At 41.0% G+C, this 20,272-nt stretch overlaps 2 protein-coding genes across 2 annotated transcripts in view; one reads left to right on the top strand and one right to left on the bottom strand.

Annotated features, from left to right (window-relative positions):
• The window catches only part of niban2a (niban apoptosis regulator 2a), a 33,484-nt gene extending 24,165 nt beyond the window's left edge, over nucleotides 1-9,319 (top strand). Inside the window, exons 9-14 of the mRNA XM_049603548.1 lie at nucleotides 2,516-2,703; nucleotides 4,053-4,208; nucleotides 4,441-4,554; nucleotides 4,900-5,007; nucleotides 7,082-7,193; nucleotides 7,322-9,319. Coding sequence (XP_049459505.1) covers nucleotides 2,516-2,703; nucleotides 4,053-4,208; nucleotides 4,441-4,554; nucleotides 4,900-5,007; nucleotides 7,082-7,193; nucleotides 7,322-8,223 — 1,580 coding nt within the window. The 3' untranslated portion in view covers nucleotides 8,224-9,319. The remainder of the gene's footprint in view (nucleotides 1-2,515; nucleotides 2,704-4,052; nucleotides 4,209-4,440; nucleotides 4,555-4,899; nucleotides 5,008-7,081; nucleotides 7,194-7,321) is intronic.
• Nucleotides 9,320-10,936: 1,617 nt separating this feature from the next.
• slc31a2 (solute carrier family 31 member 2) lies at nucleotides 10,937-19,808 on the bottom strand. Its single transcript, XM_049603549.1, has 4 exons — nucleotides 19,352-19,808; nucleotides 15,113-15,179; nucleotides 14,445-14,673; nucleotides 10,937-12,484 (listed from the first exon to the last, which is right to left on the bottom strand). The coding sequence occupies exons 1-4, from the start codon at nucleotides 19,358-19,360 to the stop codon at nucleotides 12,319-12,321; spliced, it is 471 nt and encodes a 156-aa protein (XP_049459506.1). The 5' UTR covers nucleotides 19,361-19,808; the 3' UTR covers nucleotides 10,937-12,318.
• Nucleotides 19,809-20,272: the final 464 nt, after the last annotated feature.

Genomic DNA, 20,272 nt, shown 5'->3' on the forward strand with positions numbered 1-20,272 from the left:
TGAGAATGAATCTTCCTATTCTGACAGTGCATTAAAGGGTTGTCATAATCAGTTAAAGGGACAGTTCACCCCAAAATCAAAAACACATATTTTTCCTCTTACCTGTGGTGCTATTTATCAGTCTAGATTGTTTTGGTGTGAGTTGCAGAGTGTTGGAGATATCGGCCATAGATACGTCTGACTTCTCTCCAATATAATGGAACTAGATGGCACTCAGCTTGTGGTGCTCAAAGCACCAAAAAATACTTTTGAAAGATTCAACAGCAATGTCTCTTTCCAGAAATTATGACCTGGTTACTCAAGATAATGGCAGCAGTGGTTAGAATTGTCACCTCACAGCAAGAGGGTTCCCGGGGTGGGGGAGCCCTTCTGTGTGCAGTTTGCACGTTCTCCCAGTGTCAGCGTGGGTTTTCTCTGGGCACTCCGGCTTCCAAACTACACTCACCAACTGTATCACGGCGCACAAGGGGATGATGAAGGGTGCTAGCTCACCTAGCGCTACTTAGCTAGTAACATTACAGCTCAGCCAAGTAGGATGCCATTAATGTTTACATCTTGCACTGTCACGAGCACAAGCCTCTCATCTACAAGTAGATGCACACTTCCTCTCCCCAGCAATGCTTTCCAGCTGGTCCTGGGAGACCCCCAGGTGTTCCCAGGCCAGATGAGATATGTCATCCCTCCAGCGTGTTCTGGGTCTGCCCCGGGGTGCTTGTAGTTTGGTAGAAAGAAAATAGTTGCTACATGAAACTACTCACAACAAGGTCTGTGGATTATGTTGAGTAACCAGGTCATGATTTCTGGAAAGAGACATTGCTGTTGGGTTTTTCAAATGTATTTTTTGGCTCTTTGAGCACCACAAGCCAAGTGCCATCTAGTTCCATTATATTGAAGAGAAGGCAGACATCGCTATGGCTGATATCTCCAACACTCAGCAACTCACATCAAAACAATCTATATTGATAAATAGCACTACAGGTAAGAGGAAAACATATTATTCGGGGGTGAACTGTCCCTTTAAATCTGACAAATGAAAATAGAACATTTCACAGTGTTTTCATTCATACATTTTCCCCTATTACTGAATATTTGTGGCCACACAGTCAGTGATGTTAACATACCTTTTGCATTGTCCAGCAGTCTGTGGTCGGAAAATTGTTCCCACCATGAGGTAGAGATGAGTGATGATCAATCCCCACCCCACTTTTTCCACAGGAAACAGATTTTGACACCTAGGTCTATGGGTTAAATGTGCTTTGAAGGTTTATTTGTACACATTATGTTTACCAAATGTAGCCCAATTTTAACCCATACACCTGGGGATCAACTGTAAATATCCACTGTAAAAACAACTGAAACCATGATACTAATCTACAGTATCAAAGCTGCGGATACCTGTAGTGAGAGAGAAGTAACAGGACTCGAGTGTAACATGGTTTTATTAAATGAAGTAAGATCCAGGGAGGAAATTTAGTTAGAACAAAAGGAGGAAAGGGATTAAAAAAACACAGAAAGCAATTTTGACAGACAGAAATAAATATTTGGCATTTCTGAATCTACCCTTAACTGAGCACCACCTGAGTTTACACGTGTCCAACACGCCATGCAAAATGACTCAGTTCACTTGCTGCTCGCTGTGCCGTGTAACATGATCTTCCCTACTTCAAGTGCACGCTTCATTGTTCGCCCACTGTTTGCCTGAGTGAGATGTAGCTGTGCTTTCTTTGGTCCGGGGATTATTGGCACGGCGAAGCGATCAGTTTGGTCACTGAATAACGCCACAGTGCTCAAGTTTCTGACAAGTTTGTTTGGACATTTCCTTTCCTCTGTAACTAAACCTCCCTCCATATCGGGCATTTTCCAGCTCTTGTTGGACTCTCTGCACTTTGTGTTTCAGTCTGCTGTCACTCACTGTGTTGGGTTAGCTGGCTTCTACAGCACCACAGCATCCACCCTTTGAGCAGTGAGCCTGTCACTTTCCTATTCAACAGTTCACTTGGCACAGGCTGCCCACATTTTTCATGTGCACTGTTTTCCCATTGAGCTAAAGTGGCAGAACTGCATTCCATCACCTGCTCTATATTTCTGACTTTATGCCACAGATAAGACTCGAAACTACAAGTCAGCTGTACAAAACAATGCAGGTTAAATGAGGGGAATGCAGAGGTTTGAGAGTCGTAATCCTAGCTGTGGGTGTTATTTAGTCTGTCTCTTTTAGCACAGGTTATACTCCCATCAGCTGGGTGTATCCGAGAGTTGGGCTTCCATTGAAATGACACAAGTGTGTTTACTAAATGTCATACATACCAACATTTCAACCTGGCAATCAGTAATACACTGTGCGTTGTCATTACATATTTGCAGAGCTCCTCTAAAGTCAGAGAGCCATGCCTTTATTTGTCTTGATGCCCTGACTGACTTTTCATCATCATTCAAAGTGTGTTTACAAGCTGCAGCAACTCACCATGATTATTTTCTTTTCTTCTATTCTCTTTGCGTCCCTCCTGGCCTTCAGCCCTGGTGTTACCCAAGGCGGAGCAGCTCCTACGGACCAACGTCCAGCCCTACATCAGCTCCATCCTGGAGGCCCTGATGGAGCCCACCAGCCGAGGTTTCTCCGAGGTCAGGGACGTTTTCTTCAGGGAGCTGGTGGAGATTAGCAAGAACTCGCTAAACGGAGGGGGCAAAGAAAAACTGGGAGATGTGAGTCATGTTTGCTGCTGCAAATATTCCTTTACCCTTTCTTTCTGTGCATGAATTAATGTACGGTAATAGTTTGATTCAGGTGTTAGCATTGTTTACAGTAATCTTACATCTCCAGTAACACAGGTCAACACGAGTTGTTTGATAGCCAAGGTAATATAGAGGGAGGTCCGTCGTCTGTTTTGCTTAGTACCTTAAAGGGACAGTTCACACCAAAATCAAAAATATATATTTTTCATCTTACCTGTAGCGCCAAAAAAAATACATTTGAAAAACTCAACAGCAATGTCTCTTTCCAGAAATCATGATCCGGTTACTCAAGATAATCCACAGACGTTGTTGTGAACTATTTTCTCTCTGCTGAACTACATCAGCCAACTGTATCACCGCACAGAAGGAAGAGTGCATCTACTCATGGACGACAGGCTCATGTTTGTGACAGCACATGATGTAAACATTAATGGAGTCCTCCTCCACTGAACTGTAACGTTAGCTAGCTCAGTGGTGCTAGGTGAGCTAGCAGTAGATGCACGCCTCCTATTGCACTGTGATACAGTGATACAGTCCTATATGACACTCCTCTAGTGCCATCTAGTTGTATAATAATCGAGAGAAGTCAGATATCTCCACAGCCGATATCGCCAACACTTGACAGCTCACACTAAAACAATCCAGACTGATAAACAGCACTAAAGGTGAGAGCAAAAATACATAATTATGATTTTGGGGTGAACTGTCCCTTTAAGCTGTGGGGTTGCAATGTTAGTTGCCGACAATTCTCTGCGGGTTTGTTACCATGACCCCTATTCACATTACACACGGTCATATGATTCAGTGTTGAAATAAAAGACCTGGATTAATGTAGCTGTAACACACACTCTTACTTACATCATCGGCTGTAACAGGAAATTAATTTTGCTGTCTCCCAAAAAAAGCAGCCCTTGTTCCTACATCTGTTTCCCATGCTGCTTTTTTTAGACAAAACTGAGTCAAAGCACAGACAGAAACCTCGCTAAGCTATAGGCCTGTGCTTTAAAGATGAATTACTAATTGGGTTCTGTTATTCTCCATGTAAGACTTAACTTTGGTTTAGTGTTTATTTGTAAATGTAAAAAGCATTGCCGAACTTCTGGTCACAATAAATTTATTAGAGTGCATGAAGAGATGGTGTTTGTTTAGGAAGCCTCAGCCACATCAGTGCTTCTTTAAAGTCAGGGAGTGTCCCCAGCTGCTCTCTGTGACCTGAACAATCAACTCAACCTGTCTCTCTGTTTTGATCTTGATTTTCCTTCTATGATGCTTGTACCACCTCGATCACCATAACCCTCCTCTCTCTGTCTTCCCCTCAGCACATGGACAGGCTGTCCATGCTCGCCTTCCACCCAGTGAAGATGCAGAGCTGCTATGAGAAGGTGGAGCAGCTCAATCTGGAGGGGCTGCAGCAGAGGTTCGACGTCGCCAGCCCCTCTGTGTTCGTCAGCAGGGCTCAGATCCTCATGAGGGAGGTACGGCAGCAGTTTTTTGTCTGGTACAACACAAAGATTTAGCATGTAACAAAGCAGTGAGGAGGCCTGAAAACACTCCCTTGTTCCTGTAAGACAACAGTAACCTGTCCTGCCTGTGGTGAAGTCTCTACTTCCACCTGCTGGACAGAAAGAGTATTACAATTAATAAAGACAAACCAGCCCATTTCTCATGCTGCTGTGTAACTTAAGAGTTTTTCTTAAATTCTGACAGCAAATGGACAGCGCAGTGTACACATTCGAGCAACTGTTCAACCAGTCTATAGAGAACCAGGGAGAGGACGACTTGTGCAAGAACATCCAGCGATGCCAGGACAGGGTTCTCAAGGTAAAAAATAAAAATTTAAAAGGCGTACAGGTGACAAACACATGGCAACATGGATGAAAGATGAAGTAAAGACTGTTCCCACATCAAATGTTTCCTCTATTTTAGCTGGAGAACATACAGGACAAAGAATAATACATTAAAAACTGACATTTAGGATCAGTTCACCACCTGCCAGAAAAGAAAGAAAAAAAAGTAGAAATCTATTAGTCAAACACAATCTGCATATACTGTATATTTTAGCAGAAGCAGCAGGAAGGTGCTAAGGTATGAATGTTTTGTGTAATGAGAAGAAAAGCTTTTACGAGTCACTCAGCTCTACATGTGTTTCTGGTCTGTCCCTGTCAGAAATATGATTACGACAGCAGCACAGTGCGCAAGAAGTTCTTCAGAGAGGCTCTGCTGCAGATCACCATCCCGTATATGCTGCAGCAGCTCTCACCATCCTGCTCACCTGTGAGTAGCATCCAACATAACCTCAAATCACTTTTCAGAGCGGCCTTGTTAAATTGCATGTATTATAATATACATTATGTCTTTGCAGTATTGTGACACCTTTCCAACATTTCACATTCTAAGGGTGACTGTACTCTGAATTTTAGCAACTTTCTGATGTTTGTTTAGGTCCAAAAGCCGTTTCATAAAAACTCCCATAAGTGTGGAAAGAAAACTGTAAATGATATATATCCAATGCTGGTTATATAGCTTGCAGAACCCACTGAACCCATCCCATGCCACTGTCAAAACTCACAAGAGAAAGTATGGCTACTAAGAACAGCAGTACAAGAAACATAAGGCGAGACATGAACAGCTGATTTCAAGACAGCACCTTTGATTGCACTGGTCTTGTTTCTAATTTACAGTGCTTGTTTAAGGGACTTTTGGAGTTATTAGTACTGTTTTGTTTTTTGGTCCTTCCTGAGCAGGCAGACAAACACCATCAGATTGCACAGAAAATTTGAAATACTCTGCCTTTGCCTTTTGTAAATTTGTATCCCTCAAAAATGTATGAATGAACATGAACATAACATGAACATATGTGGAAGTGATACTTAGGACCATGGATAGATTACTGAAAAGGCCTACTGGGCACAGGCCCCATGGGCCCTTAATGTCAGGGGACTCCCTGGTCTCCACTTGCAATATGTCAGCCAAAGAGACATGTGCCAGAAAGAGACTCAAAATAACCACAAAGTAACATAAAGTGACCATAAAGAGACATAAACACTACTAAAGGATGCAAAACAGCTGCAAAGAGATACGTGAGACTCACGAAACTATGAAAAGGGATGCAAAGCAAAAATGAAATGACTCATGAAATGAGACATAAAACAACTACGAAGAGATGCAAAAGGACTGCAGATGAAAAATAACTACAAAAAGACCAAAACATTTACGAAGTGACACAAATCAACTGCAAGGACACACAAAATTAGCACAAAGAGACACAAAACCTAAAAGAGATGTGTAGCACCAACAAAAAGAGCTTATAGAAACTACACACACACATAGACTACAAAGTCTATGTGTGTCTTGCTTCAGTGTAGGAGATGTAGCAGGGCCTTTTGCATGTCTGTGCCCAGGAGCCCGATGTCTCTAAAATCCACCCATGCTTGTGACCAGGGACGGGACAACATATGATTTTTTTTGTGGATTACAATGAAAAATACTAAGAATATGTTGATTGTGGTGAATTCTCCATTAGAGGGATAATTGTGAATCTTGTGTCCAGTGGCACCGAAAGAGACAGCTGGGCAACCAACAATAACCTCCTGAGACCCTGTGTCCTCATATGAGGACATTGCATTTTGGGTTTACTGGACCTTATACTTCATTCTACTTTACTCAGATCTGTTGTCCTTGTTTGTGGACACTGTTTGTGCCATCTAGTGGTAGTAAGAGCACAATCCGTGTAAAACCAAAATGGCAGCCATCTCTGCGACTCTGCCAAGTCAGTCTGCCGCTGACCCTGACACAAAAGTAGACAAGGTCCAAGTTTTTTATACTTATCGGGTCCTACTGATCCCAAATAGCTTGGAGAAATAAAAAAATGCATACAAAACAAAAGTTCAGGTCTCAGGTGATAAGAGACTTAACAAAAACAGGCTGCATATGCACGCACCAACCTAATCTTAATCAGGCAAGACATCATTCCAATTTGAATAGCTAAAATAAATTGGTCTTTTAAGATTGTTTTTCACTACAAAAAATGTTCACTAAAAATGTGTCCTCTCTGTGATGCAATAAAAATGAATGGTGAAATGATTCTGGTATATTTAGTGTAGTTTTAGGCATATTTTGATGGTTATCGTAACAAAAATTGCAAATATTCTGGCCTTGATACGTGGCATGATATTTTTATTTTGTCCCATGCTTACTTGTGACTTTTATTCAGCCCTGTCTGATAACTGGGGCAGAACTGCCAAAGGTGCACGCTAACTGAAGGGATCACAAACATTAAATGTGATAAGCTGTTCACTGATTTGACTTGGAGCTTTATAAAACTCATCTCTGCCCTCTCCTTCACCAGGAGCTGCCTCGCTTTAAAGAGCTCATCTTTGAGGACTTCTCCCGTTTCCTGCTGGTGGAAAATATGTTTGAGGAGGTGGTGCTGCAGTCTGTCTCCAAGGACATAATGATGGGTGAGGAGTTAAAACAAAAATATTTAGAAACGACTGCTGCCGTGACAATAGAAGTGGTAGTTATAAATGATATCACCAAACATACTTGTTACCACAGTGAGTGACTTCTGTTTTCTTTGTTTGTCCAGCTGTGAAGGAGGCAGCTGTCCAGAGGAGACACAATCTCTACAGGGACAGCATCATTCTGACCAACAGTGACCCCAACCTGCACCTGCTCGGAGAAACCCCCGGAGTGGACTGGGCTGCTAAGTTTGGGGCCGATGAGACAGAGGGCTCTGTCGGTGGTGGCGGTATTGACGGAGGAGGTTCTGGGAGCAGACGCAAGCAGGTGGTGTCCATGATCCAGCTGGACGGGATGCCTCTGCCCTTCGAGTCCTGCCTGGAGGTCCCAGGTGTGGAGCTCATCCCTGAGGAGGATGCTGAGGTGACCGAGGGCATAGAGGAGGACGGCAGGGAGGATGAGGAGGACTCTGACCTGCCAAAGGAACCCGTGTCTCCTGACAGTGTGGATGAAATCAGGGACCTGATTAACCCTGTGGTGGAGGTGGCGCTTCCAGTTGCAGAGGAGAGTGAGGAAACCAACAGGACGGAGGAGACTACAGGCACCCTTACCACGGAGGACGGGGTGCAGGAGGATGTGACGCACGTCACCACCATCGTGAACGTCCCCAGGAAATCTGTGCGAGACAAGACATCCACAAAAGCAATGCTGGAGCAGCTGGTGGGAAGCAAAAAGCAGGAAGCTGATAAGGAGCATCAGGAGGAGGCAGCCATCAAGAACGCCATTGAGGAGATAGAGACGGCGGTGAAAGAAGATGACAGTGAACGGATTGCTGAGGTCTCTGCAACAGAATCAGATGAGTCGTCGCTGCCACAACTGGCTACAGACTCCGGCTCACGTAACGACAGCGGCTTCCAGTCGCCGACCAATGAGGGGCTGGATGAAAGTGAGCCTCAGCCAATTACAAATGGTCTGAACGGAGAGGACAAAATTATCGACCCTGCAGATGTGGAAGTGTCAGTAGCGTAGGAGGATAATCGTCTGAACAGAACTCTGAAACTGGAGACGGAAACAGCAGGTTGTGCATCACATGTAATGGGAGAGAGTGAATTAAGACTATATTGTTGTTGATATTGCACACTCTAAAACCAACTCTCCCGTCCTCCCCTTGACTTTTTCTTTGGTGGTTGGTTCCTTTCTACGCAGCTTAGTGAATCTCAATGCAAAGCTTTGTCATATTTTGTGTATGATACTAATTAAAACATACCTTCATGCTATGTTAATATGCTGAGCTCAAGGATTTAAAGGGGTAATCCGCTTTTTTAAACTCACAAAATAAGGGAGAAAGTCTAAACAAGAACGTCATCTAAGTTATTAATGTTTTCCATTTGTGTTAAAGGTTTGTTTACATCAGTAAAGTCTGTAAACACAGCAGGAAATCAGGCCTTTTTTAATGTATGGCTTCAATGATTCACAGCCTCTACCTGGGCAGCAGGGGGTGCTATAGTACAACCAGCCTTTAGATGTTGTATGGGGGTTCATATGTGTATTTTCACTACTATTTTTTTGATATACCGGTATCTATTTTTGTAAAATGTAACTTCCATATGTAGTTTGTTTACTTGGAAAGCTTTTCCTGTATTCACAAATGGCCTTTATGTTTCAACACACGATGTTTTAGCACAGTCTGTCAGGAATGATTTGCACTTCCACTGTGATTTGATGAGTAAGATGGTTTTATCTCTTTTGAAAAAAAAAAAAAACACCAAAACTTATTGTTTCTTGTCATTTTGCTGGTGGGTGTAGATGACCAAGATACAGTCAATAATGGCTCATATGCTTGTAGGATTTCTGATGAACTTGTAACCAGAGGAAACTCTTTGGGGTTTATGAGGGAAACTCTTTATGACGACTTCTGATGTATTTCCAAATATTACTTGTGTATATTTTGTCCAACTTCATGGTAAGTATGCTGAGTCAAACATAACAGGGATGATTTTCTATTTAAAACCAATCTGTTCAAATTTTAAAGTTGTAAAATGATATATTTGTACTTGTTATTTGGATGAAGTGGCTGTTACAGGAGTTTTATGTCCCTGTCTGTGTAAAAAAAAAAAAAAGTAAACTGTATCACTGATGCTCACCTTGTGGAAGACATTTGTTTGTGTTACAGTGTCGTGTCACTGTAAATCATGACATGAGACACTGATGATAAATGTGTATATAAATATTAGACTTTAATTCCTCTAATACATTTGGCAGCACTTCATTTGAGGGCGCAAAAAAGCTTCCTGGAAATAACTATTTACTTAGCCATCTCTGCCGAGTCAGTCTGCAGCCAACGCAAAAGTTGACAAGGTATAAAACCTGGTTAAATTTAATGGTTGAAACTTGTATATTTATGATTAATAATGCCTGTAGTTTGATATGGCAACACATTTGAACAATTTTATCAACAGTAACAAGCGAAGATGCTGTTAATTAGGAAGTACTCATGTGAAGTTATTGGTAATTTATCTTCAGCTCATTGAAGGACATTGGGACGTTATCATCGTCTTATTTGAGGATACTGGGACACAATCATTGTTGACAATGTTTAGTTTTTTATACTTCTCAGGTGCTACTGATCCCAAATAACTAGGAGAAATAAAAATGCATACCAAACAAAAGTTCAAGTCTCAGGAGGATTTGGAATAAACTATATTTTTGCAATTTCAGCTCACTTGATGTGCAGACTAACAGAACAGGAAAATCTTTTTCCAGGACAAATAGATATGAAATACTGAAAGTGTTGTACTTTATATTATATATACCAGACGTACATATACATTTTCAGCTAAATAATAGTACAAATATATCACTTTACAACTTAATTTTTGTTATTTGTACTAAAAGATAGTCCTTCCCAGGAATCTTCTTATGAATTTGCTGTTACATATCACTTTCTTTTCAAGAATTTAAAGGGACAGTTCACCCCAATATCAAAAATACATATTTTTCCTTTTACCTGTAGTGCTATTTATCAGTATAATTGTTTGGTGTGAGTTGCCGAGTGTTAAAGATAACAGTTGTACAGATGTCGGCATTCTCTTTAATATAATGGCACTAGGTGGCACTCAGTGTGTGGTGCTCAAAACACCAACAAAAAATTATTTTTTTTCTGGCGCTTTGAGCACCACAAACTGAGTGCCACCTAGGTTCATTGTATTGGAAAGACGATAGACATCTCTACAGCTGATATCTCCAACACTCGGCAACTCACTCCCAAACAATCTAGATTGATAAATAGCTCTACAGAAAAGAGTATTCTTAATTTTGGGGTGAACTGTCCCTTTAAGTGAACAGTTGTCCCTGTCTAAGTGTTACCACATTTTTTGGTGTCAGCATCACACGCTCTACTAAGTGGCTCAATTTCACTTTTGCACCATCTGCAGTCAACAGACAAGGCTGCAATCTAATGTTACACGCTGGGAGGAGAGTTGTGATTACTGCTTCTCTCAGTTGGCTGAGTCAGTGTCCTGTTGTGAAATTTCCACTGTATCTAGGGGATCTTTTGAGTTTGCTGCCTTTAGATTCATACCCAAGACCTTTTACTTCCAATGGAGGACCACTGACTGTCTCCTCCTCCTGTTTATTTATTGCAAAACCTGTAAGTCTGTTTGGTGTGAGCGGTTCCACTTGTATGTTTAGTGCTTTTGTTTCCTTAAATAAATAAATATATGTGAAAAAGATGGATGAATAGTAATATTTCATCAGCTTTCTTCTTTATTTTTTATTTCAAGCTCTTGTGACAGAAAACCATCACTAAGAAAATGTTTGAAAACCACCTCAGATCATCAGACATATTTTAATTTTTTTTTACTATTGTTAAGAGTCTGTTGTAAAACTAGCAAAAATATTCTGTTTCAAGAGAGAACATGGGGGTGTTTCAACAGAAAACACATCTGAAATGTCAGTTGCAAGGTTCTTTTCTTTGCAGGTCCATGGTTTGTCAATGATTGCCACACAACCGCATGATCAACTTTCACTAACCCCTGATGTATGCATGACAATGACTCTGATTGGTTAGTGAGCCAGTGACATATATTAAGTTGACCAGCTGCAATCACATGATTCAGTTCCTGAATTAGAGCCCTTTCTTATGACATCTGACTGTGAGTCTCAGTTCCAAGTGTGTGTCCACTTTCAGGTTTCACTCCAAAATACTGAAGAGGGACAAATAATCAATCTTAAATCCACTGTTGTTGGTTCAAATCACAAAATGTTGCTTTTTAAGCATTCAAAAATAGAAGTCTTTAGGATGAGTTCCACTTTAAAGCCATAGGAGTGTCTTGTCAAAATAGTCAAGAGTTAGTCTTTTATAACTGACATGAAATCTATTTTTTGACAATCTGTAGTGTCATAACACCTTGAACTGTTTAGTAAAATGCAGCGTAGTAGTTTAAAAAGTTCAGAAATAACCATAATATGCCACAAGCTATGCATGATTTTCCATCTCTGAGCTGTGTTGTCTGTCAGCTGTGGAAGATTGGGATGCATTTTAGGATAAGCAAACAAAAAAGAAAAGAATTTAAGCAAGCAGCACTCCCTCCCCTCAAGACTAAAATCTTCTTTCTACTGGCATTGCTCTCTTAGATGTTTGCTGTGTGAGTAGACTATCAAGACTAAGCCTTAGAAACAGAATATGATGTCCCTTTATCAGTAAAGAAAAACTTACAAATGCTAAAATCGTACACAGTGGTGTCTTTGGTGTAAGACAAATGTTAAACTTTGTATTTCCAGTTTCCAAGTTACCAACTGAATCCGGAGGCCATAACACAAAGTCTGAAACTGGTGTCGGACATCAGAATGATTTTGTGCGTGAAAAAGTTTCAGTTTCCAGATCCAGAAGATGTAAAGCAACTGTAGTGTGCGTTAGCGTTGTGCAGCTCATCCTTCAGCATACAAAGAATTCCCCTCTCGTGCCCTCTCCGTGTTAAAATGTTCACAAATGCTAACTGTGCCAGAGGGCAAAGGAACGACACGCTGATATTAGTCAAGTTTCCCATGTGTAGTATCCAGAGCATGCGGTCCTTTTAACTCGAGGGGGAAACAAGCTGTCCTCTGTGTGCACTGTCTTGACCGTCAGGTTTTACCTAGGAGAGGGAATGAGATGAAATAGCCGAGGGCTGATCCCACGATGACCCCGAGGAAGATCCAGGTGTTGTAGGACATGACGCACAGCATCAGCATGTAGCCCAGAGTCACCTGCAGTATGTGGAGGACTGTCTGGATACCATGGAGCAACACACTGCAGAGGAAAGAGAGGAATACATGAGTTGGTTACACCAGGTATATTACATAAGTATGAGAGGATCTTTGCCTCATACACTGTCAGGATGTTACCGATGTTGCAAGACAAAGTTACATATTGATTTTGGGTTCAATTATTGTGACAGATTAGGTGACAGATAAACCATTTAACAGAAAGAAAGGACAATGTTCAGTCTTACATACGTCTAGCGTGAGAAATGCTAAACTCACTCTTAACGCAGGTGCCAAGATTAACACAAAGAATATCACACACAGCTACAAAAGAGAGCTGCAGAGTGATATGAAGCTCACATATTATTGCAGTGGTGCTGCTTAACACAAATGACAAACATAAAAAAACTCACCGAAATCACTGAACTCTTAATGTTTGACTTAACAAACACGAAGTGCTTGGACAGGGTCAAGAAAGCACCAAAAATTCAACTGCTTTTTCGTGTAGGAGATCAGATTGATTTTCTACGGAAGCCCATTTCCGCCAGTGAAAAGTGAGTCACGACTTTGGAAAACCAGACATGTATAGTCAATATTTTGACATACAAAGTCAAAATTATGAGATTAAAAGGTAAAAATATGGATTCTTCCTGTCAATTATGTACAGGGCAAAAAAACAATAATTACCTGAAAGTATCCAAGAGTGGTTTCACAAGAGAAAAAGTCAACATGCTATTTCTATATTCAGAAACTATTGGTGAGGACCAGTGGCGAACTACATAGTATCTCAGTTAAAGGAGAGAGTTTATGGAACAGTTGTAGTGAGGAACACAATGTTAAAAATGACGTATCGATCAAATATGAAAATGGACGTAATGGATGTAAAAGACCAGGGTACAGGAACTTAAGTGGCCTTTTCTAAGTTGTTTTTCTCTTTTCTGTTGTTGCTATGTTACCTTGTTTGCCTGTTTTTGATTTGTTTTGTTGATTGCTGAATATGATGTGCTGTTAAAAGGGTCAGTGTTATAAGCTGTAGCTTCAGCCTACACCTTTTTCGGACCTCAGAAGCATCTTAGTTAATGTTAAATTACGTTATTGTAATGTTTTGCTCTGTATTATTTAAGTATCTGCCATTTTCTGTGAGAAGCTGTGACTTTACTTACATGAATTTGTAGATTAATACATGATGTTCTTATTTCTATTTGCAGACTGAAATAAATTCTAAATTAAAATTGTGAGATAAATTCTTACCATGAGCTTGTTTTATCTTTTACTGGCAGAAATGGGTTTCCATACTTTTCTGACTTCTAGCAATGCAGTGACTGTCATTTGATCTGCTTCCAAAAAGTTTATTTTCTTTACAGTATAATCTTGTATTCCATTATTTACATGTTGCAGTAAAATATATGAAAAAAGCCAAATTATCACTTTGTAGATTACATGTGTGCAACTTTACTTAACTACATCCACACCATTATGTTATAATTGTAAAACTTTTAAAACTAGAAAACAATCTCCTTACTCCTGAGTATTTTAGCACCATTACAGAAATAATCTCGGACCACACTAACACGCCTGAAAACACATTCACGTACACTGATCACACCCGTAATGGTAAACACAAAGTAGATTGCCTGCGGTTGGTTGCTTAGTTACAGAAAAAATACGGAGTTCTTCCTTCTAAAAGTGAGAACAAAGATTTCTTTGCTTGGACCAACAACAAATTTGAACTGTTCCTGAAGGTAACACATTAGTTCAAGGCGGTAAAGGCAGCAGAAAACATAGATTGGGAATCTTTGCAAAGCAAATATGACAATCTATGAGAGCAGTACCAGGAGCATTTCCAGTGCAGGAGGAAGCCAAAATGGGAGAGGAGTACCCGTACAAGAAGGCGGAGTCACAAAGGTATGTAGGCCTAGCTGTGGTTTGCCATGATAAGACCAAATCAGAAAGCAAACGTAGATGTCTGCATCATCATCATTTTCTAAAGTCACGAGGATCCTGACCTGTTTCTGGTGATTCGAGTGGGAGGTTGTGACTCAATGGGGGTCAGCGAGGACTCAGAGGGGCTGCTTTCCAGCACAGAGACGCTGTCGCTGCGACTGGATGGAGGGGCAGCATACGCAGACTGAGGCTGAGCCAGTTTGGAATTGGTCCCCAGCCACACCCTCCACACTTTGAGCACCTCGTAGAAGACTGTCAGCAGCAGGACCACAAACACTGACAGCACCATCCCTGGAGACACAAACACACCACACACACATATTTATCTCACAGAGCTGGACTCAGAGTTGAATTTTCTTCAAACTTAAAACAAGAAATTGTCAATTGCTTTACATGATGTCATGTGTCTAATTTCTTTTCATACCACAGAGGTGTTAAAAAATGCAATGTGTGTTTTTATGGATGCATGAAGCTGGGGACAGAAGGAGAACAATATGAGGCTGCAAAAGTTGTGACAGTAGCAATGGCAAGAACTTCAATCCCTTTTCACCCCTGGATGAGCTATTCTGTAAACTCTTCCTGAGTAATAAGGAAAAAGGACAGTGTCTGTTGACACAACACTGCAGTATGTTTTAACCAGATGAACTGGTTCTAAGGAATTACAACTACTGGAAGAGATCCATCCCAACTCCTGTGAAGTGACGATGTTGTTCGACACTCTTCGTCTTACCTGCGGGTCCGTGCACATCCCAGAAGTCAAATAGCAGTGTCACGCTGGTTGACACCCCAAACGTCATCTTAAGAAAACAAAAGAAAGAGGAGAATATTAAAACCTCAAAATGGTTGCCAGTTGTACCAGGGGCATAAATATAGACAGTGTAGGCGGTGCGGTTGCACCGAGGCCTGTGAGATGAGGGTGTTAGGGTGAGGGTGTGAAAGGCAGGGTACACCCTCAACAGTTCATAATTACTATCATAGAGACAGACAACATGCTCACATTCACACCTACGGCCATTTTAGAATCACCAATTAACCTAACCTGCATGTCTTTGGACTGTGGGAGGAAGCTGGAGTACCTAGAGAAAACCCATGCTGACACGAGGAGAGCATGCAAAATCCCCACAGAGGGCCCCCCCCACCCCGAGTTTGGTCCATTGTGGTGAAGAGGGAGCTGAGCCAGAAGGCGAAGCTTTCGATTTACTTGTCCATCTACGCCCCAATCCTCACCTATGGTCATGAGCTCTGGGTAGTGATCGAATGAGATCGCGGATATAAGCGGCGGAAATGAATTTCCTCCGTGAGGTGTCTGGGCTCAGCCTTAGAGATAGGTTAAGGAGCTCTGACATCTTGAGGGAGCTCAGAGTAGAGCTGCTGCTCCTTCATGTCTAAAGGGATTAGTTGAGGTGGTTCAGGCATCTGACTAGGATGCCTCTTGGGCGCCTCCCGCTGTAGGTGTCCCGGACACGTCCCACTGGTAGGAGGCCCTGGGGCAGACCCAGAACACGCTGGAGGGATTACATATCTCGTCTGGCCTGGGAGTGCCTTGGGGTCCCCCAGGAGGAGCTGGAAAGCGTTGCTGGGGAGAGGGACGTCTGGGGTGCTTTGCTCAGCCTGCTGCCCCCACGACCCAGCCCTGGATAGGCAGATGAAAATAGATGGATGGATGGATGGATGGATGGATGGATGGATCCATGGAAGAAGTGGTGCTCTACTACTTCTGTTCCTTCAGTTGTCTTGCAGGAAATTAACACTTTCTGCATGCAGAATTATCTCCATATTCTTTTATGACGCAGTCAAACCCTCATCTGTTCTACATATCATTTTTTGGATTCCTTAAATAAAAAATAAAAAAGCTAACTTCATTCTGTGCTGAACAAATATCCATTCAGCTGGTCTTGCCCCACACTTACAGGATGTATTGTCCCACAAAAGCACACTCTGTTCTGCCCTGTGACTGCAGAGGAATGTGCTGTTTGTGTGTGTGTGTGTGTGTGTGTGTGTGTGTGTGTGTGTGTGTGTCCGTTACTCAGCCCTCAGCCTGCTGCCCAATCCCTGCCAGGCTCTTTCCTTCTCCTCCCTGCTAACTCACCACCTGTCCTGGCATGACTTTCTCCCACCAGCTGCACACTGGTGAAGGTCGACTTGACATCAAACCTACAACCTTGACGTTCCAAGTCAATGAATCATTTGGTTGATCAAGTGAATATTAGCTGACGATTCTAATAATCCACTTGTCATTTAAATAATTTATTGGGCTGAGTAAACTCTGGTTTGAGCTGCGCTAATGTGAGGATTCTCTCCTACATTGTACTAAAATGTATGTATTGGGCTTCTGGACCGTTAGCTGGACAAAACAAGCAATTTAAAGATGTTACCTTGACCTCTGAGAACATGTGATAGGCATTTCTCTCTTTCTTTTTTTTTTTTTTTTGACCAAAAAGATTTTGAGAGGCATGTTTTTGGTTCAGGGGTTTGAGGTGCATTATATCATATGACCAGGATGTCTGATTAAATCTCATGATAACATCACCATAATAAAGTCTGACAGGGCAGAAAACACAAGGAGTGAGATGAGAAAACAGGCTGTAAGCCAGATGATCAAAGCCAATATATGTGGAGGGAAAACCAACAGTTTGTGCACCTGTAATGTCGGTAACAATCCTTCATTGCACCAGGAAGTTGGTCTGTAAACTGTGACAGATGTTTACAACAATAAGTATGGGTTAAAATTTTATCCATCAATCAATCTTATTCAATCCTATCGGGCTACCATGGTGGTTTGTTTAAACCATCACTGATTGTCTGACTGCTCAGCTCTCTTGCCCTGTCAGACTTATTTTTAGTGATGTCATCATGCTCCCAAATCCCAGCAATTTACTTGGTGAGTATGGTGTTAGAAATAGAAATCCCTACAAAATCCTTCAAAAACAAGATTCTATTGGATTAGATGTGAGAGACGGAAAAAAGGAAGGACTGGTTCTGAAGAATAATGACCGTTAACTCACTCGTTATTTTCAGTTTTATGTCAGACTTGTAGAAACTTGTGACACTGACACAGAGACTCCTGAACTTGAACAACTGAATGTCATTCACGCTGGCGGGTTTAGCTCAATAGACATAGACTAGTTCCTGCATGAAACTGCTCATGGTGAGATCTGTGGATTATCTTGAGTAACTGCTTCATGATTTCTACATCGAGACATTGCTGTTGAATTTTTCAAATGTCTCACCACAAGCCAAGAGACATCTAGGCAGACATCTCTACAGCCGATATCTCAAACACTCTGCAACTCACACCAAAACAGTCTAGATTGATAAATGGCACTACAGCTACAAGGAAAACATGTACTGTCCCTTTAAATATACTTAAATGTCAAAGCAACATTTAAAAAGTACTGTAAGAGTGATGCAGAGGACAGAAACATTTGAGGCAGCGTGAAAGCCAAATATAGACAACTTGAGTCAACAGTCCAACTCAAGGCCAGGCCCAGTGATTATTGTCAGCTTATCTTACCGCCTGAGAAAACCACAGGCTTGTTTGCAAGGTGAGTGTTGAGACTGCAAACATGTTCAGTACACCTTCACAGGACAGTGCAGGTACTTTAGCACGCTTAAGCCAACACGTACTTTACACTTGGGCTGTACGTTTCATTTTCTTTTTTTAAATCTGCCAGACAGCTGTGGGTTGACATTCATGTCAAAAGCCAACTAACTTGTCTTGAAATATGCTTGAGGTATAAGCTGTACTTTTGATCTAATTGTCATTCCAACATTAACATATTAAGTCACATTCGTCATTAAAAGTGCATCGGTGCATTGAAAATCTGACTGCAATACAGGATGAGTTTGAATTCAAATAATGTGCATATGGTTGAGTAAAATGATAGAAATCACTATACATACAGCACACAATGCATGTAAACTATAGTTTGTGCCTCTCGTGTGTTACGATTAGTGTTACATGGATGACACAAAGGGGCTAGAGAAAAGTCGATACAGCATAGTATCGCAGTATTTTTGTGTGGCAATATCGTATCATCACACATTGCCGAGATGATCAATATTACAAATACAAATTAAACTTTAAATTAGGTAGCCTACTAGAAGAATATCATATATTGCTTTTTCAGTCCACTGCATTCATTTTGCTGCAAACAGAAAATGGCTCAAGTGAGATGAACAGACTGTCAACATCTGTTTTATCTAATAAGATTCAAAGTTTTCCTCAGGGAACATAATTTACAGTTAAAAAGGAAATATATCACAGTATATTTTATCACAATATTACTGTATTGCGGCTAAACTATGGTGATAATATCGTATCGTGGATCCTGTGGTGATTCCCACCCAGACTATCATACTTGGTATTTCATTTCTTATTCTTATCAAAGCCATGTGGGTGTGAGCTAATGCAGTTTCTGCTCGCTATGGCTGCCCGACAGGAAGGAAAAACACATATTAAAATTCTTAAAAGCAATGTTTTGCTTTGGAAAAAGCCAGGCAACACTAAGAAGCACATGTGATTTGACTGGGTTAAATGTAGGGCTGGGCAATAACTGAATATAATCTTACACTAAATGTCATTTTGTGATGATATATAATGATAGTGTCACAGTTTCCAATTGAATGAGTCAAAGCAAATTGTAGTTAGACACAATACAATTAGTTTTAGGCAGCCCTCATTAAAATTAGCTATTGAAACTAGCCTAAAGGTGTCATAGATGTTTCAAGTTGTGACAGGCTGTGCTAACTTCTCCCCCACTTGCCCAACTGGAAGCACTGCTGTCTAAGTGGGTCAACAGGTTTAAGCATTCACTATATTACTGTGGGGTTATTATGATCTGCTCCCTACAGTCAATGTCAGATTTCCACACGCTGAACGCCTTAACATGTAGGGACATATTTCAAATGCAGAATAACATGTGAAATACTGTTACATGATCCTGCGACAAACAAACACCCAACTTACGGACATCATGGTGAACTTGCTGAGCTCAGGCTAACACACGGTTGCAGCGGTTATTGACTCCAGTTCCCCATCACAGACGGCTCACAGTCCGGGCTACAGCTGGTGCTCGAGTGCAGTCAATAAGGTAGGAGCAATTTCTCAATTGTACCTCAGCGGCGGCAGCAGCCAGTGTGCACAGCTGCTCACATAGTGCAGCAGAAATGAAGCTACCTCCTGACTTCAGACAATAAACAGAGGGCTGACGGGTAGTGGAGTTTTTCAGCAACTGGGAACGAAGGCGTAGTGCGAATAATAAATCGAAATAGTTGTTGAAATCCCGTAAAATTCGCCGGAACCATACTGTTATCGAGTAGCGTGGGTACAACTGACCATAATTTGCATTATAAACGACGTTTAGTTGATATTAGCCAAGAAATGTAGCCGTTGGAGCGCTGGACACTGATTCAAGGTAGTGCGCATGCGCAAATCACATCTTCGCCCCAAATACTTGGATCACGTGACAGACGGAGGTAGCCGAAGGGATTCGTACTTTTTCGGCTACTTGCATTTTTTTGTACTATAAAAGGCAAAAACTAAACTAAAATAAATAAAATAAATTAAAATAAAATAAAATGTATAAATCAATAAAAATTAAAAAAAAAAAAAGGAAGGAGGCTGATTAATATTGGAAGACAGAAAATATAAAAGGAATTCTGATTAAATAATACATTTAATGTAATTTAATAATAATTTTCTATAATTGTTCAAAAATTTTAATGTGGGGTTACTTTGTGCTTACTATGTTTTTTTTTATTATGAAAATCATATCAACCTATCAAACCACATCAGATATATTATTATTATTTTGCTAAATCCTAATCCTTAACAGATGCAATATTTACATTTTGGGAAATTTCATCATACAGTATTGTTTACTGAAAT

Source organism: Epinephelus fuscoguttatus, linkage group LG18 (genome assembly GCF_011397635.1).
Source record: "Epinephelus fuscoguttatus linkage group LG18, E.fuscoguttatus.final_Chr_v1".
NCBI classification, from domain to species: Eukaryota; Metazoa; Chordata; class Actinopteri; order Perciformes; family Serranidae; genus Epinephelus; species Epinephelus fuscoguttatus.

Excerpts from the sequence above, each read along its gene's own strand:
- slc31a2 (XM_049603549.1), bottom strand. Across the intron at positions 14,674-15,112 it reads GGATGTGCACGGACCCGCAG|GGATGGTGCTGTCAGTGTTT; the intron begins GTAAGACGAAGA and ends TTGTGTCTCCAG. Across the intron at positions 12,485-14,444 it reads ACTCGAATCACCAGAAACAG|TGTGTTGCTCCATGGTATCC; the intron begins GTCAGGATCCTC and ends TTTCCTCTGCAG.